A 13662-nucleotide genomic window follows, 5' to 3' on the forward strand; every position below is an offset into this window, starting at 1 on the left:
TAGTCCATGCAAATCTAAACCTTAATTTGTTTTGTTCTGCCTTAGCTTGTGGCCGTGGGTTCTACAAATCCTCCTCACAAGATCTGCAGTGCTCCCGCTGCCCTACTCACAGCTTCTCTGACAAGGAAGGATCTTCAAGATGCGATTGTGAAGATAGCTATTATAGAGCACCTTCTGATCCACCATATGTCGCATGCACAAGTGAGTTACTCATGAATTTTATAGTAAAGGACGTTGCTTAACCAACCAGGTGCAGCCGCTTGTAGCTAATAGTTTTGGTTGGCTTTTCCTATAGTTGAAAAGTACATTTACGACAGCGAATGAAATTGAAAGACAGAGGGGGAAAAAAGTTGACAGTGAATGCAGAATCAGCATAAATATAATTCTCATGTTTGCTTGATATAACATTGGAAAACATTGCATTTTGTGTAAATGTGTAACTCATTGTAATAGACAGAATACAGGCATAGTTTTCCCATGGCTGTAAAATTGTTGTAGACAATGTGCTTTATGTGATATAAAACCAAAATGAGTAACATGAAAAATGAAAAGTAACCTGTGTGGATCTGAGCTTTGATTGAACTGCAGTTGGATGTGGCTTAACCTTCTAACTGCAAATAGACTAGCCTATACAGATTGGTGGTTCAAACAGTGGAAGTCTCCTAAATCCAAAGCAGCACCAAGTATCTCTGTAAATCATATCAGAGCTGATAACAAAGAACTAGATGCAGTTGGTGCAGTATGTTTAGAAGACGAACAAATCCCATACTTGGGAAAACTATAAAAGACAACCTTTAAGGTACTTGAACCAATCCTTTTAATTGCACAGAAGAGAAATGGCTAAAGTCAGTTGCGATAAATATACAGACAATTGTTATTCTGATGCCTTAATGGAAAATAAATAAAGCTCTTGCCAAAGTGAGTTCAAGGAAGCTTTTATGCAACTTGTACTAAAAATACTGAAATGTTTATGTGAAGAAAAATGCTTCAACTATTTTCTGTCTCGGTAATTAAAATGCTAGCTACATGTCCCACCATGGTTCTGTGCAATTACCCTGGACTTTTTTGTGTGTTACAAAGGACCTCCATCTGCACCACAGAACCTCATTTTCAATATCAACCAGACTACTGTGAGTTTGGAGTGGAGTCCTCCTGCTGACAACGGGGGAAGGAATGATGTGACCTACCGCATTTTGTGCAAGAGGTGCAGCTGGGAGCAGGGCGAATGTGTTCCCTGTGGGAGTAACATTGGATATATGCCCCAGCAAACTGGATTAGTAGATAACTATGTCACTGTCATGGACCTGCTAGCTCATGCTAACTACACGTTTGAAGTTGAAGCTGTGAATGGGGTTTCTGACTTGAGTCGTTCCCAGAGGCTTTTTGCAGCTGTCAGTGTTACCACCGGTCAAGCAGGTAAGTTTTCATCACTTATGAATCTCAACATTGTGAGACTGAACGAAATTGGGAACACGCAAACTACAGATGCAGTAAATCAGGAGCATGTTTGGTGTGTTCTGGCTCATTAATCTTTTCACCTTGCCAGCTAGTTAATTTGAGCTTACACTATTTCATGATAACCTGTCCTGTTTCTTGGCCTCAGGTTTGCTTACAGAGAGCATTCATGAAAGACTTAAAAAGACATACAGCTTTATTATTAAATAGATTTTCTTAACTTTTTTTTTTTCCTCATGTCATTGTAGGTCATTCCCTAGTGTTTGAAGATAAAAATAAGTAGATGTGACAGTCCCATACGGGCTTCCTTTCTGAATTTTTTAAACATGTATGGGAGTCTTAGGTCACTGGAAGATTATTTGGATACCTGATGCTGTTTTCAGTGTTAATGTTTTCCCTCAGGATAATGTTTCTAATTTATCTTATATTTCCAGATATTTGATTATGAGATTCAGTGAGAATGTGATGATTATTCTTTGTTTCTCCTACTTATCATAATCTGACAGGTGAAATGTCAGGGAAAATAAAATCAAACTAGCATATCACCCCAGGGGAAAAAAGAGCTTTAGTTGTCTGCATGCCGAGTGAAATAAAATTCTCTGATTTAGGTTTCTGAAATGACAAGTTGCTTGTTGATAAAAATTATAGGCCTCTGAAACTACAATAGTGCACTGTGGGCTTTAAGAGAGGATAGTAAAACTAACCTTTTATACATTGAAAAAAGATCTTAAACTGAACATTAATTGCAAGATCTGGCTTCTGAAGAAATGCCTTAAAAGAAAATATGAAGTGAATAACTGATGCTTTCTGTAAGAAGAGCTAACCAGTATTTTAAAGGATACTTCATACTTACATCTAGGAGGAAATTTTAATGACTGTGATCAAGCTATTCTTTTTTAGTGCAGTAGAAACGATCCCCTACAGTAATGCTTTGAACTGAGAACAAACTCACCATGCAGGGGCAATGAACAAATAGGAAAAACTGTAGTTATTTGTCACTTTAAAGATGGTCATCTCCAAAAAAAAAAAAAAAAAACACAAACCAAAAAAACCCAGAAAAAGACAGGCAAGAAATTTACTTCAAAACCTCTCCTCCCTCACTCCAAACCTAGGATAGTTTATACAGTTTTTAAAGTTAGGCTGGAAAAATTATGGGATATTTAATTTCCCCATAGTGCTTTCCTGGATACCAAATTTTATATTATTTTGGAACCATCCCTGTGACTGAAAGGATTGTTTCTTTACTCGTTCAATTCTTGGCATTTATGATGAGATTTTGAGCACAGAGAACTTACCCTGAAACTATTTTTGCACCACAGATTGCATTATTTTGGCACCTAGATTATTCATTTTAAAAATAATTCTCTATAATTGTTCAAACATGCACAGGTAGACAGTGTTCTGTTCTCTGTAGATGTCTGTAGAGAATGACCACATGAAGAAGATTTGGACTTTTAGTTAAACCAAATTGGCTTTATGTTATGTGCTTTGATGGTTCAGTGGCACACAGGGTAAAGGAAGAGACAGTGAAATTTGGTGTCTAGGATCACATCTCAGGAAGATGAAAAAGCCTTAATCAAAAGTTTCTTGTGTTACTCCCAAGATAATTCATTATAGTTAATTCTCTTGTGTTCTCATAGTCATGGATTTATAGTGTTTTTCGGGCCAGAAGACAAAATGTATTTATCCTGTGTTATCTTATAAGTAACACAAGTTATATGATTTTATGAAATGATCCTCACATCAAGCCCAGAGATGTTAGTGAAACTATAGCTTGCGTATATATCAGAGGCAACATCTAGACTTTACCTAGTGATTTCAAGTAATGCAAAACCCCTCACCCTCCTAGATAAGTTTTGTAAAAGCATGCAGCAGGCAGCAAGAGACCTGACTCTGTTCCTTCCCTTCTGTCCAGTTTGCTGTGGGATCATGCACAGACGAGCATTTCCCAGAGCTACAGGATCTGACGCTGTCACTGTTGAGAGAAAGAGTACTCATACAACTGAAGCTTTGTCTGTTTAGCACTTCTGAATATCAGGTTTTAAAGGCTTCCAGTGGGCATCTAAAAGGAGTATACATAGGAAACACCTTTTTTGGGGAAAAAAAAAAAAGTCTTTAAGCTCCCTTTGTTGCAGTTTTCTCTGTAAAATGAAGGTAACCCTTACTTATCCTTACCAAACACTTCAGGATTTTCTGATTAAAAGTGCCATATAAATGAAACATTTTTTTACCAGAATTACAAAATTCATGTTAAAGAAAATACAGTTTTTCAGAAAAAATGCATTCACCAAAAGAGAAGACTTTTACATTATTTTTGCAACAGCCTGTTTTAGATCCTAATACTGATTTCTTTGGTTTTTCAAGGAGGAAAATATTTTAGGTGGAACAGATTGATGACTATAATTGAACAGAAAGAGACTGGTTGCTCAAAGGAGACTGTTATGCTTTTGTGCTCCTATTTTATTTTACCATGGAGAGAAAGAAAATGTTGGATTTATTTATAGTCAAGTAAACTAGGATTCATGCAGCTCTCATTTGTTAGTGTGTGACTATTCTATACTTTTGGCAAAAATTAGATTTTCTATGCCCATATTGCATTTCGTGTGCGTAAATGTGTCTAACTAAACCCTCTTCACATGTTATTATGCGGGCACAATAGGTGGCTATATATAATTACTGGGTTCACCAGTTGCACAGAGGCTTACAGTGAGATTTTCCCTTTTTAGTTTGCGTTTAATTGAATTGATCCTTTGTGGCCATATTCACAAAATTCAAATCATTGTGTAATGATAGAAGGAAATTATTGGTAAAGGACTGGGGTTATGGAAAATATTCAGTGTTTCTTCACCCACATATAACAAGCTTCTGATGAGACAAAGAGAGCATGTCACAGAAAAGAACCAGGTGGTTGATAAAAAACTATTTATATTTGTGGAAATAATACAATAAAATGACTGCAAGTGGGTAGGTAGCATTTCACATTGCTCACATATATACATATGACAAATGGCTATTCATCCTTTGTGTTAAAAAGACTTTGTGACTAGGCTATCACTTGTCATATGGCATATTTTTTTATGCTGCAGCCAAGAACCCTGAGGCTTTTTGTTTTGCTTTGTTTTGTTTTTTGACAAAAGCATGAAAGAACTGAGCCGGAATCAGAGGTAAAAGATTAAGTGCACTAAGTCCCCCAGGACTAAGCCATCTTGTTTCATATCTTGCCTATCCAGCATCATATAAAGAATACAGGATGTCATCCCAGCGTTGCAAGCAGATCTGTATGAACCCCTACATCCTTGTAGAATTCAGATTTAAATGTAGTTAAGTCCCAGTTACAATAGGTGAATGTACTGAAGAGCTGCAGCTGGCAAACAGCTGACAAACACTACCTTTGCAAGCTTATTGAATGATTGTTTACCAAAGATAAAATTTACCACTTCTCTAATAAGATACTCACCTTTCGGTGGTACTGGTCGTTCCTTTTGATCCATCAAATTCCTTTCCAAAGTTTACATTTTTTCTATACAACACTCAAAAGGCTACTGGAATTGGGTAGGGTTCACAGCAGATGAGTATTTGTTGGATTTTGGCATTTATGCACTTTCAAACTTTTAAAAAAATATGTTTCAATAACAATTGTGTAATTTTTCTGTTGATACTTTTGCAAAGATAGTGTGTTATTAAAACTATCTTTCTACGCCCTTTCCTCTGGAATTTACCTGAATGGACAATGGACTGGTCTCTGGTAAAGGGTGATACTCATCTAACCTAGTCTGACTTTGAGAAAATTTAAGATAGGTTGGATGAATCCTAACGTTTATCAGGGTTTGAGAAAATGTAAGTATCAGTCCTGAGCCAATCTGAGTTGTCTTTGTAGTCATTGGAAAGAAAACATCATGTCCAAGGGGACACTCATCATGTCTTATTACCATACCCAAACATGACAAACAAAAGTTAAACTGTAATGCCAATACCTGTTCCTAAATGTACTCTCTGTTCTTATGCAGGGAGCACTTGCTAACACTCGTTGATTCTTCACAGCAAGAGAAAGGTGCCCCACAGCACTCTTAGGTCATGCTGTGCCTTCAGATGCACTTAATGCTGACAACCTAAAGTGGTTTAAAAACACTGATTCAGTTCCATAATCAAGGCTTACTCTTGAAAAATGTTTTTTAGTGACAATTTATTTTGTATATGTTGATTTTCTTTTCCTTTTTTTTTGTCTTAGAGTTCAGTTTTCAGACCTTTTTCTACAACAAAAAAGACCAATCCCAAAATTCACAATTAAAAAAAATCCACTGAATTATTCAAAGTTGCATTATCCCAACAACTTGAACGGAAAAGACACTGCATACTGTAAAATCACGACTATTAGCAGCAGTACCATTGATTTACATGGCAAGAAGAATGATTGAATGCATAAAAGAAACAAGCCATCCCTTATGTAAAGCTGTGTGATGGGTTCTGCCTTTCTTAGGTCCTTCTGAAGTCTCTAAACAGGGGAGACACTTCGCATTCTCCCCTACTCTACATTCTCTTTTCATTGTTGCTGCTCATCATTTTTCTCTTTGCTTCTCTTTGCATTTTCCCCAGGTCTCAACTATCTCTACTCATTTTTCTTAAATCTCCTCTTTTGTAGTCTCTGTACTACTGATCATCTATTTGTTTCCTGTTCCTTGTCAGTCTCACTTAAGCCTGGCTTTTCTTCACCAGTGAGCTGTCCCCCAGCAGAGGCAGCAATCAAGAAGATTTATGTCTGTGGCTTTGCCAGTCGCTTTGACCTCACTGTTCTAGTCCTATTCTCACCTCTCTCCTTTTCCCAGACCATTTTGGTGTCTTCCCATTCTGCCGCCAAGTTGTTTTAATCTACTTTTATCTACACCTTCCATCCAATGTTAACTTCTGGTGATACATGACAGCTTCTTACAAATAGCCTCAGTGTTCAACTTAACATTGCTTCTGTTTTCCCATTTCAATGGCCTTCCTTTAGCTTCAGGTTTCATTTGAAATCTCCTGCTAGTGACTTTACGTTTCGAACTGTGCATCGTCTTCTATCCTTCAGCTGTAGATCAGCTTTCCCACATTGATATGGCTCCATCATCTGTATATATATGTATTTAAAAACAATGCTTCATGTAAAAAGAATTCCGATTATAAAAATTTTTCTTTTCTTTTTACCAAATGTGTTCCACTTATTGAGCTGAGAGAATTATTTTATATAAAAAGTAACTTTTCAAAACTAATATTCCCTAACTGCTTTCATTTATCTGTGGTTTTTAGAAACATATATGTTATGATGATTGTATTTTGGGTTACCATTTTTCTTAGTTAATTTAATGGGAGCTACAAAGATGTTCGTGCTTATTCTTAATAATATTTAAGATACATTTTAATCTGTTTTAACTTTTTTCTAGACAAGTAAGCAGACAGCATAGTTCTGTAAGTGTTCTGCACTCCATGGCCACCAGCTGAAAAGGGTAAAACTAGAGTAGAAATTAATTACATGTGGTAGTTATTATTCTCCTAGGAGGTGGTAATTGAATTTATGCCTGAATTAAACTGATGGTTAAAAGCTGTATAAGAATTTCAGTCTCTGTATAGCAAATACCATCAGATCAGGGAAAAGCAGTTTGTTCATTCACTGGTTGTATCAGGTCATATTTAATGTGGTGAAATCCACAAGGTTATAGAGACACTGTAGAATTGCTAGGTTGGGGCATTATTGTAAGATTGCTAAATGCTAAAATTTTTTTTTAGGATTTTCTTGAAGGCGGCATCATCTATATAGGATATAATATGGTATAGCATATATGATATTTGACAGTTTTGGTGATATTTTATATATATATACTATATATATAAAATATATAAAATTTGAAATGATAAGCAATATGTTTTATAGGAAAACTTACCACAAAATAACCAATTGATATTAATTAATTTTTTCTAGTATTTAATTCTACTTTGTTCTAATATTTTTCACTGAAAGATAAGAGAGAAAGCAGGAAAGCTGTGTTAGCTGTGTTGCTTAGGGTCTGATCCTGCACCGCTGAAGTCAATGGAAGTTTTGTCATTGACTTCAATAGGAGCAGGATTTGAACCTTATGCTCTATCAGAACACACAGGAACCAAAGCAATGGGCACTCTGTCATCCTGAAGGAAAACTTTAACTTCATATCACATTTTGAGTCTGACTGTAGCACATTTTTGCACATCAGTTTGGGGCTGAATGTAATTTTAATTTTTATTTTTTTTAGTATGCTAAAACTATGATTTTTTTTTTCCCCAAATGGGTATCCAAAGTCTTGCCTGTCCAGCTTTACCATAAAAGCTTTTTAGGAATAGATGTAATAATTTTTTCTAAGAAAGTAAGTAAGATTTTCTAGTAGAGACTATGTGAATTTTAAAATATTTAGAAATAAAAATAGTAGGAAGCTACACTCTAGTGTAGCTACACAAAGACATAGTAAAGCTTCAGCCTGAAAGAGCCAAAGCTCTGAATTAGAGCTGATGGTCACATTAAGCTTCTATGTATGTTAAATGTTTGGTAGCAACCTCCTAGGAGAAGCATAACAGCCACAGGGCTGTTAACTGTCCCATGCACTGAGCTATTGAAATAGCAGGTTATATCACCACAGTCAAATGTACACTACTAAAGCATAATTTCACCAGCTACGCAACAAATAACTATGTACTAGAGGAAGAAAATGAATGATAGATAGTACCATTTAGCCAACAAAAGGAGGGATTGGTTTGCTAATGTGACACAAAGGACTAGGAGCCACTTTCTCTTCCAATGCTACAAACATGGATCAGACATCTCCTCCATATTTATGAGTTACACAAATGGTCTTCATAAAAATAGTGATGAAAAATTAATCCTGAACTTGAAAAGAAAATATGTGTGTTAACAACACATTTTCTATGACCAGTCCCGGAAAGGTTTGTAAAGTGAAAGAGCTCTACTTGTGAATACCTGCTGGGTGGGTTTTTAGCCCCTCATAAATACACCTGGCTTCTTCTTTCACTTCGTCTTTAGTTAGATTGTTTCTCATGGCCATAAGTCATTTTTAACAGAGCAGAATATAAATAGTACTCTTTGAGCTTTATTATACTCTTTGGGGACTCATAAATATACCTGGACAAGCTTGAGGAATGGGCCGATGTACACCTCATGAGGTTCAACAAGGCCAAGTGCAGGGTCCTGTACCTGGGTCAGGGCAACCCCCGATATCAATACAGGCTGTGGGATGAAGGGATTGAGAGCAGCCCTGCCGAGAAGGACTTGGGGGTACTGCTGGATGAAAAGCTGGACGTGAGCCAGCACTGTGCACTTGCAGCCCAGAAGGCCAACCATCTCCTGGCTGTATCCAAAGCAGCATGGCCAGCAGGTCAAGGGAGGTGATTCTGCTCCTCTACTCTGCTTTGGTGGGACCCCACCTGGAGTATTGTGTCCAGCTCTGGAGCCCTCAGCACAGGAAAAACATGGACCTGTTGGAGCAGGTCCAGAGGAAGGCCATCAAAATGATCAGAAGGATGGAACACCTCTCCTGTGAGGACAGGCTGAGAGAGTTGAGGTTGTCCAGCCTGGAGAAGAGAAGGCTCTGGAGAGACCTTATTATAACCTTCCAGTTCTTAAAAGGGGCCTGTAAGAAAGATGGGGACAGACTTTTTAGCAGGGTCTGATGCGATAGGACAAGGGGTAATGGTTTTAAACTGAAAGAGGGTAGATTTAGACTAGATATAAGGAAGAAATTTTTTCTTAATGAGGGTGGAGAAACACTGGCACAGGTTGCCCAGAGAGATGGTGGACCCCCCATCCCTGGAAACATTCCAGATCTGGTTGGATGGGGCTGAGCAATCTGTTCTAGTTGGATATGTCCCTGCTTATTGCAGTGGGGTTGGACTAGGTGACCTTTAAATGCCCCTTCCAACCCAAAGTATTCTATAATTCTATGATTCCACAGTTCTGTGAAAACCTGGCCAACCTCAAAGACTTTCAAGATACCTGCAGTACAAAGACAAGAAATTACTTGATACATTTATACATAGTGTTACATAGTTTAGGGTAGCTAATTAACTCATGAGCAAAGAAAGGACAATTCCATAGACCTTTGGTTTTGGCAGCAGAACTCTATCTCCAGATCTTCCTTTTTCTGCTTCCTCTGAACTGTAGTATGGTAACTGGATGCAGGATCTAGGTAAGTGCTGAACACCATCAGCAGGATCTCATGAACTCAATGTCATTTTTTTGGTGTGTTGGCCACATGTATCATTCTCTTACGAAAATAATGTCATGATGATGATTATACAATGTAGGCAAATATTTGTCCAGAAACTTTCCTTTTGCCAGTTTCCCCACTGTATTTCTCTTTTGTTGTTAGGTCTCAGTATAGCCATGACCGTGTTTCACCTAAAACGATTTCTTATGGAATGGCATTCCACAAACTGGCAAAAAGAAAGGCCTGTTCCAATTCTGTCATAAAATTTCTCAATGATGTCTTTTGTTTGTTTGGTTGAGCTTCCTGTTTCTTATTTGTAGCTAATAACAACACATAGCTGGTGCTCCCATGTGCTCATAAAAGCACAAGGAAGATTTTGGTTTTCAGTATTTACAAAACAGATTTGAACTCCTTCAATGAACAAAACTGTGAAATATTGATACTGGTAGGACAGAATAATACATAGTGTTTGAATTGATCTAGCCAAAACCACTGTGCTCATGAGTTCTGAGACCTTACTTCAGTACAGTGTAATTTATGAAGAAGGTGTTTCATTTCTTTGTTATTTTGCCTAGAAAGTACAAAATTCAAAGAAAAAGAGTATGGTCATATTTGTAGCAAAATAAGATATTAGAAATTTTGTCCCTGAATTTCCTGATATTTGATGGTTTGTTTCAGACCTTTTGAAGAATCCAGATGCCATTGTCACTAGAACAAACAAAACTCGCTAAGCGCACAGATGCTTTTTCGATGAGAAATGAGCATCACTACTGAAAGGCACTATTGCAACTACAAAAGTGCCACCAAATGTGAAATCCTAACTGAAGTTGTATATAGTAAATTAAAAAAATCTTTAACATCTCTATAGAGTGAAGCATTTGATGACTGTGTGGCATGGAGCCAGCCTACTGTAATGACTCCTGTGGAAATCTTTAAAAGAGAGAAGATAGCTTCTACAGGGAGAGATGAAGAAATTTCTCCATTAAGCTTAAATGATAGAACAGCTAAACATGCAACTTCTAGATGGGAAAGATTGCTCACACTAGTGCCTATTTAATGGCTGGATGACCTTCATTGTTAGTCTATCACTACTCGTGTAGTTAGTAACCCAAAAATGCACTGCAGGAAAGGATGAAGAATGTCTTGAATCAAGATCTTTCTCAAGCAAGGTTCAAGTCTACCACTTAGGGATGAAGCTGAGTCTCATAATTAACTGTGTAGAAAGAGATGCCATATAGGTTTGTCCAACATTTTAAGACAGTATATTTCCTGTTTGCTTTATGTATGTATTCTCAGTAGACATAGAGTCAGACATTCTGCTATTGCTCTTTTGGAACAGATCATATTTTATTCAATTACTTATTTTTTATTTGTGGTATGTGCCAGCAAATCTGCTTTCTTAGAAGGAAAAATGGAGTTTTGGCTAAACGGACCATCAGGTGAAAAATATAAATCTTCCCCTTCTGGCCCATGGCCTTCTGGCACTTTAGGGAGTGTTAATGGCCCAGGAATTAATGGTTCACTTCTGGCAGTTAAGGGTGAAGATAGCTGAGATGTGTTGGAAAGTCAGGACAAAATAAAGGTCTGTGAAGAGCTGTGCTTGATCTTTCTGATGCTACTGGAGTAATAAGAGGGGGAGACATATTCCCTAAACAGCAGTAACCATTGCTGTTTACCCACTATGACAGCTACATGGGTGGAAGCAGATTTTTCAGGTGCTGGAATAGTGTGGGTAATTAATAAGTCTGGACAATTTTTGCCATCTCTGACATGCTGCTGCCCTATGTAGTTTCTTTTGCTTTGTATGTGGTAGAACCGGTCCTGACTCCATAGGGCATATTCTTAATTGAACAGTTATATCTACTACTTTTTAGTGTATGAATAGTTTTCTACAGTTTGGCATTTCTGTAGTCTTTTCCTGTTATAGTAAAAATATATCATTGGATCTATTTCTAGAGGAAATTCTCAGGGCAATTTACTGAGGAAGCCATGGTTGAAGGCTGCAAATTGACAACAATAAAAGTGTTATCCCAAGTTCAATAGTTAATGCTAAGATAGGAGATGCTGATTATCTTTTTCTTTGCTTCGTTAGTGATGAATGGAAGCAAATTTGATGCAGACAGCAATCTGGTGGAATGATGCAGAGCTATCTATGAAAACATCTGTACTAATCCACCAATGCAGTAAATTATAGCTACAAGCAAAAGACATTGATCCAAGAGGATCATTAACAGCTTTAACCAACTGATCCAAGTAATAGGGTAAATGAGACAACATTATCAAGATCTGATTTTTACAGCTGTCAACTACAATTGCTAAACATGGTTACCACTTTCTTTCAATTTCAACCATTTTATGACTTAAATTTGGTATATTCTATTGTGGGCAGCCAATAAGGAACAATTAAGTGGTAAAATACGCAGGCAAAAATTGCCCAGCTATCATGCACTCCATTTACCAGGAGGTCAGTCACAAAGGGAGAGATAATTGCTGCAAGCCAGCAAAATTAATCGGGGATGAGCCAGAAAGGATGATGTATGTTCTGTGACAAAGTACATGACAGAGATGTACGCATAAACCTGTAGCTGCTTGCCTTGTTGAGGACACAAGGACGAGAGAAGGAGACCTGTGAAAAACAATTAGCATGGCTTCAGAGTGAGCAATTCTTAATTATCCATAACATGTCGACATCAGATAATTAGTGTCCCAATTTTTAACAATATTTGGTCATTAACTACAGTAGAATAGGGAAGATCAAGAACAGAGCCATTTGTCTGAGCTAAGTGTTACATAACGCTGTCTGCATGTGAACGTAAGTCAACTAAATCATGCTCACGATAATAACACTGAAATCTTATTGTGGGACCAATATAAATGTCCTAAATTTGAGCTTATAACAAGCTGCATTTTATGTTTCCATAAGGTAGGTTTTTTGTGATAGCAACCCACAAAATAAAGCAGGGTTTAATGACAGCTGTAGGTTAAACTCCCTAACTTGCTGCTTTTTCATCTGTACATCTACATTTTCACAGCAAGCAGCATAAGTCATAAGACTCAGGCCATTTTACTATTAATGCTAATTAAGAAAAGGTTATTTTTAGCTCAATTTTCTAAACATACAAGACTACATGAGTGTGCTAGATGTGTATCTTTTTTTGGACAATTTTCTTTCAGGTCCTTTGTCCTCTGTGCACAGTTTTTGACGAGTTTCAGCTATGTTTGACAGGGAGGTAGAAATCTTAAACCCCTACATGGAGTCAACAGGCCAATGAAGAACTGTCCTTACTGAATGAGCTAAATCATATATCAAACATAGGAGAATCCACATGCACAGAAACACAGAAAACTTTAAGAAAAATTATTCACAGAATTGCTGGTATTTTTCTAATGTTAATGAAAGAAATCTTAGAAGTGCAGAACGGGATGTTTCATATCTTACTTCTGTCTGGTTTCTGCCATATGCAGGCACAGAGAAAGGAAAAGGGAGAAATGTGCACACACATGCATATACACACATGCATACATGTAGCTTAATCTCTTTTTAATCTCGCTTTCTTCTAGCCTGTTAGTCTAGCCTTTCAGAATTTTAAAGCCAGATCTCACTTCCTCTGAAGTGAGCTTAAGACTCTAGGGATGAGGTCCCGTCACTGTGGTTCTTAACTTTTCTTTTTAAGGATGACCCTCCTAAACTTTTACCTATGTTTCAACAGCTTGTTGTACACAATTGTTCGTTGAATCTAGACTTACCTCTCACATGTATGTGTTTGCAGCAGCGGAACCTTCGGTTTCTGTACCTCGCATCTCATACCTGCTGATGGATCTATTTACATTCTCTCCTTTTGATCTTTTCTGTCTGTTTGTCATTTAAATGTTTCTCTTTTTTGAGTACTCTATTTCCCAATGCATCACGGAGCTCTCATTTTTTTCTGTAGAACCCAAGCTCCTCCCAGACAGTAGGGGCTGAGTCAGCAGGCTGGATTCAGAG

The 13662-nt window shown here is 37.3% G+C and overlaps 1 protein-coding gene across 1 annotated transcript in view; it reads left to right on the forward strand.

Annotated features, from left to right (window-relative positions):
* Positions 1-13662, forward strand: part of LOC104620526 (ephrin type-A receptor 7) — a gene marked incomplete at both ends in the record, with an annotated part of 123693 nt that overhangs the window by 52113 nt on the left and 57918 nt on the right. The window contains 2 exons of the mRNA XM_010286774.1: positions 46-201; positions 1081-1416. Coding sequence (XP_010285076.1) covers positions 46-201; positions 1081-1416 — 492 coding nt within the window. The remainder of the gene's footprint in view (positions 1-45; positions 202-1080; positions 1417-13662) is intronic.

The sequence above is a fragment of the Phaethon lepturus genome, unplaced genomic scaffold, assembly GCF_000687285.1.
Source record: "Phaethon lepturus isolate BGI_N335 unplaced genomic scaffold, ASM68728v1 scaffold9665, whole genome shotgun sequence".
NCBI lineage: Eukaryota > Metazoa > Chordata > Aves > Phaethontiformes > Phaethontidae > Phaethon > Phaethon lepturus.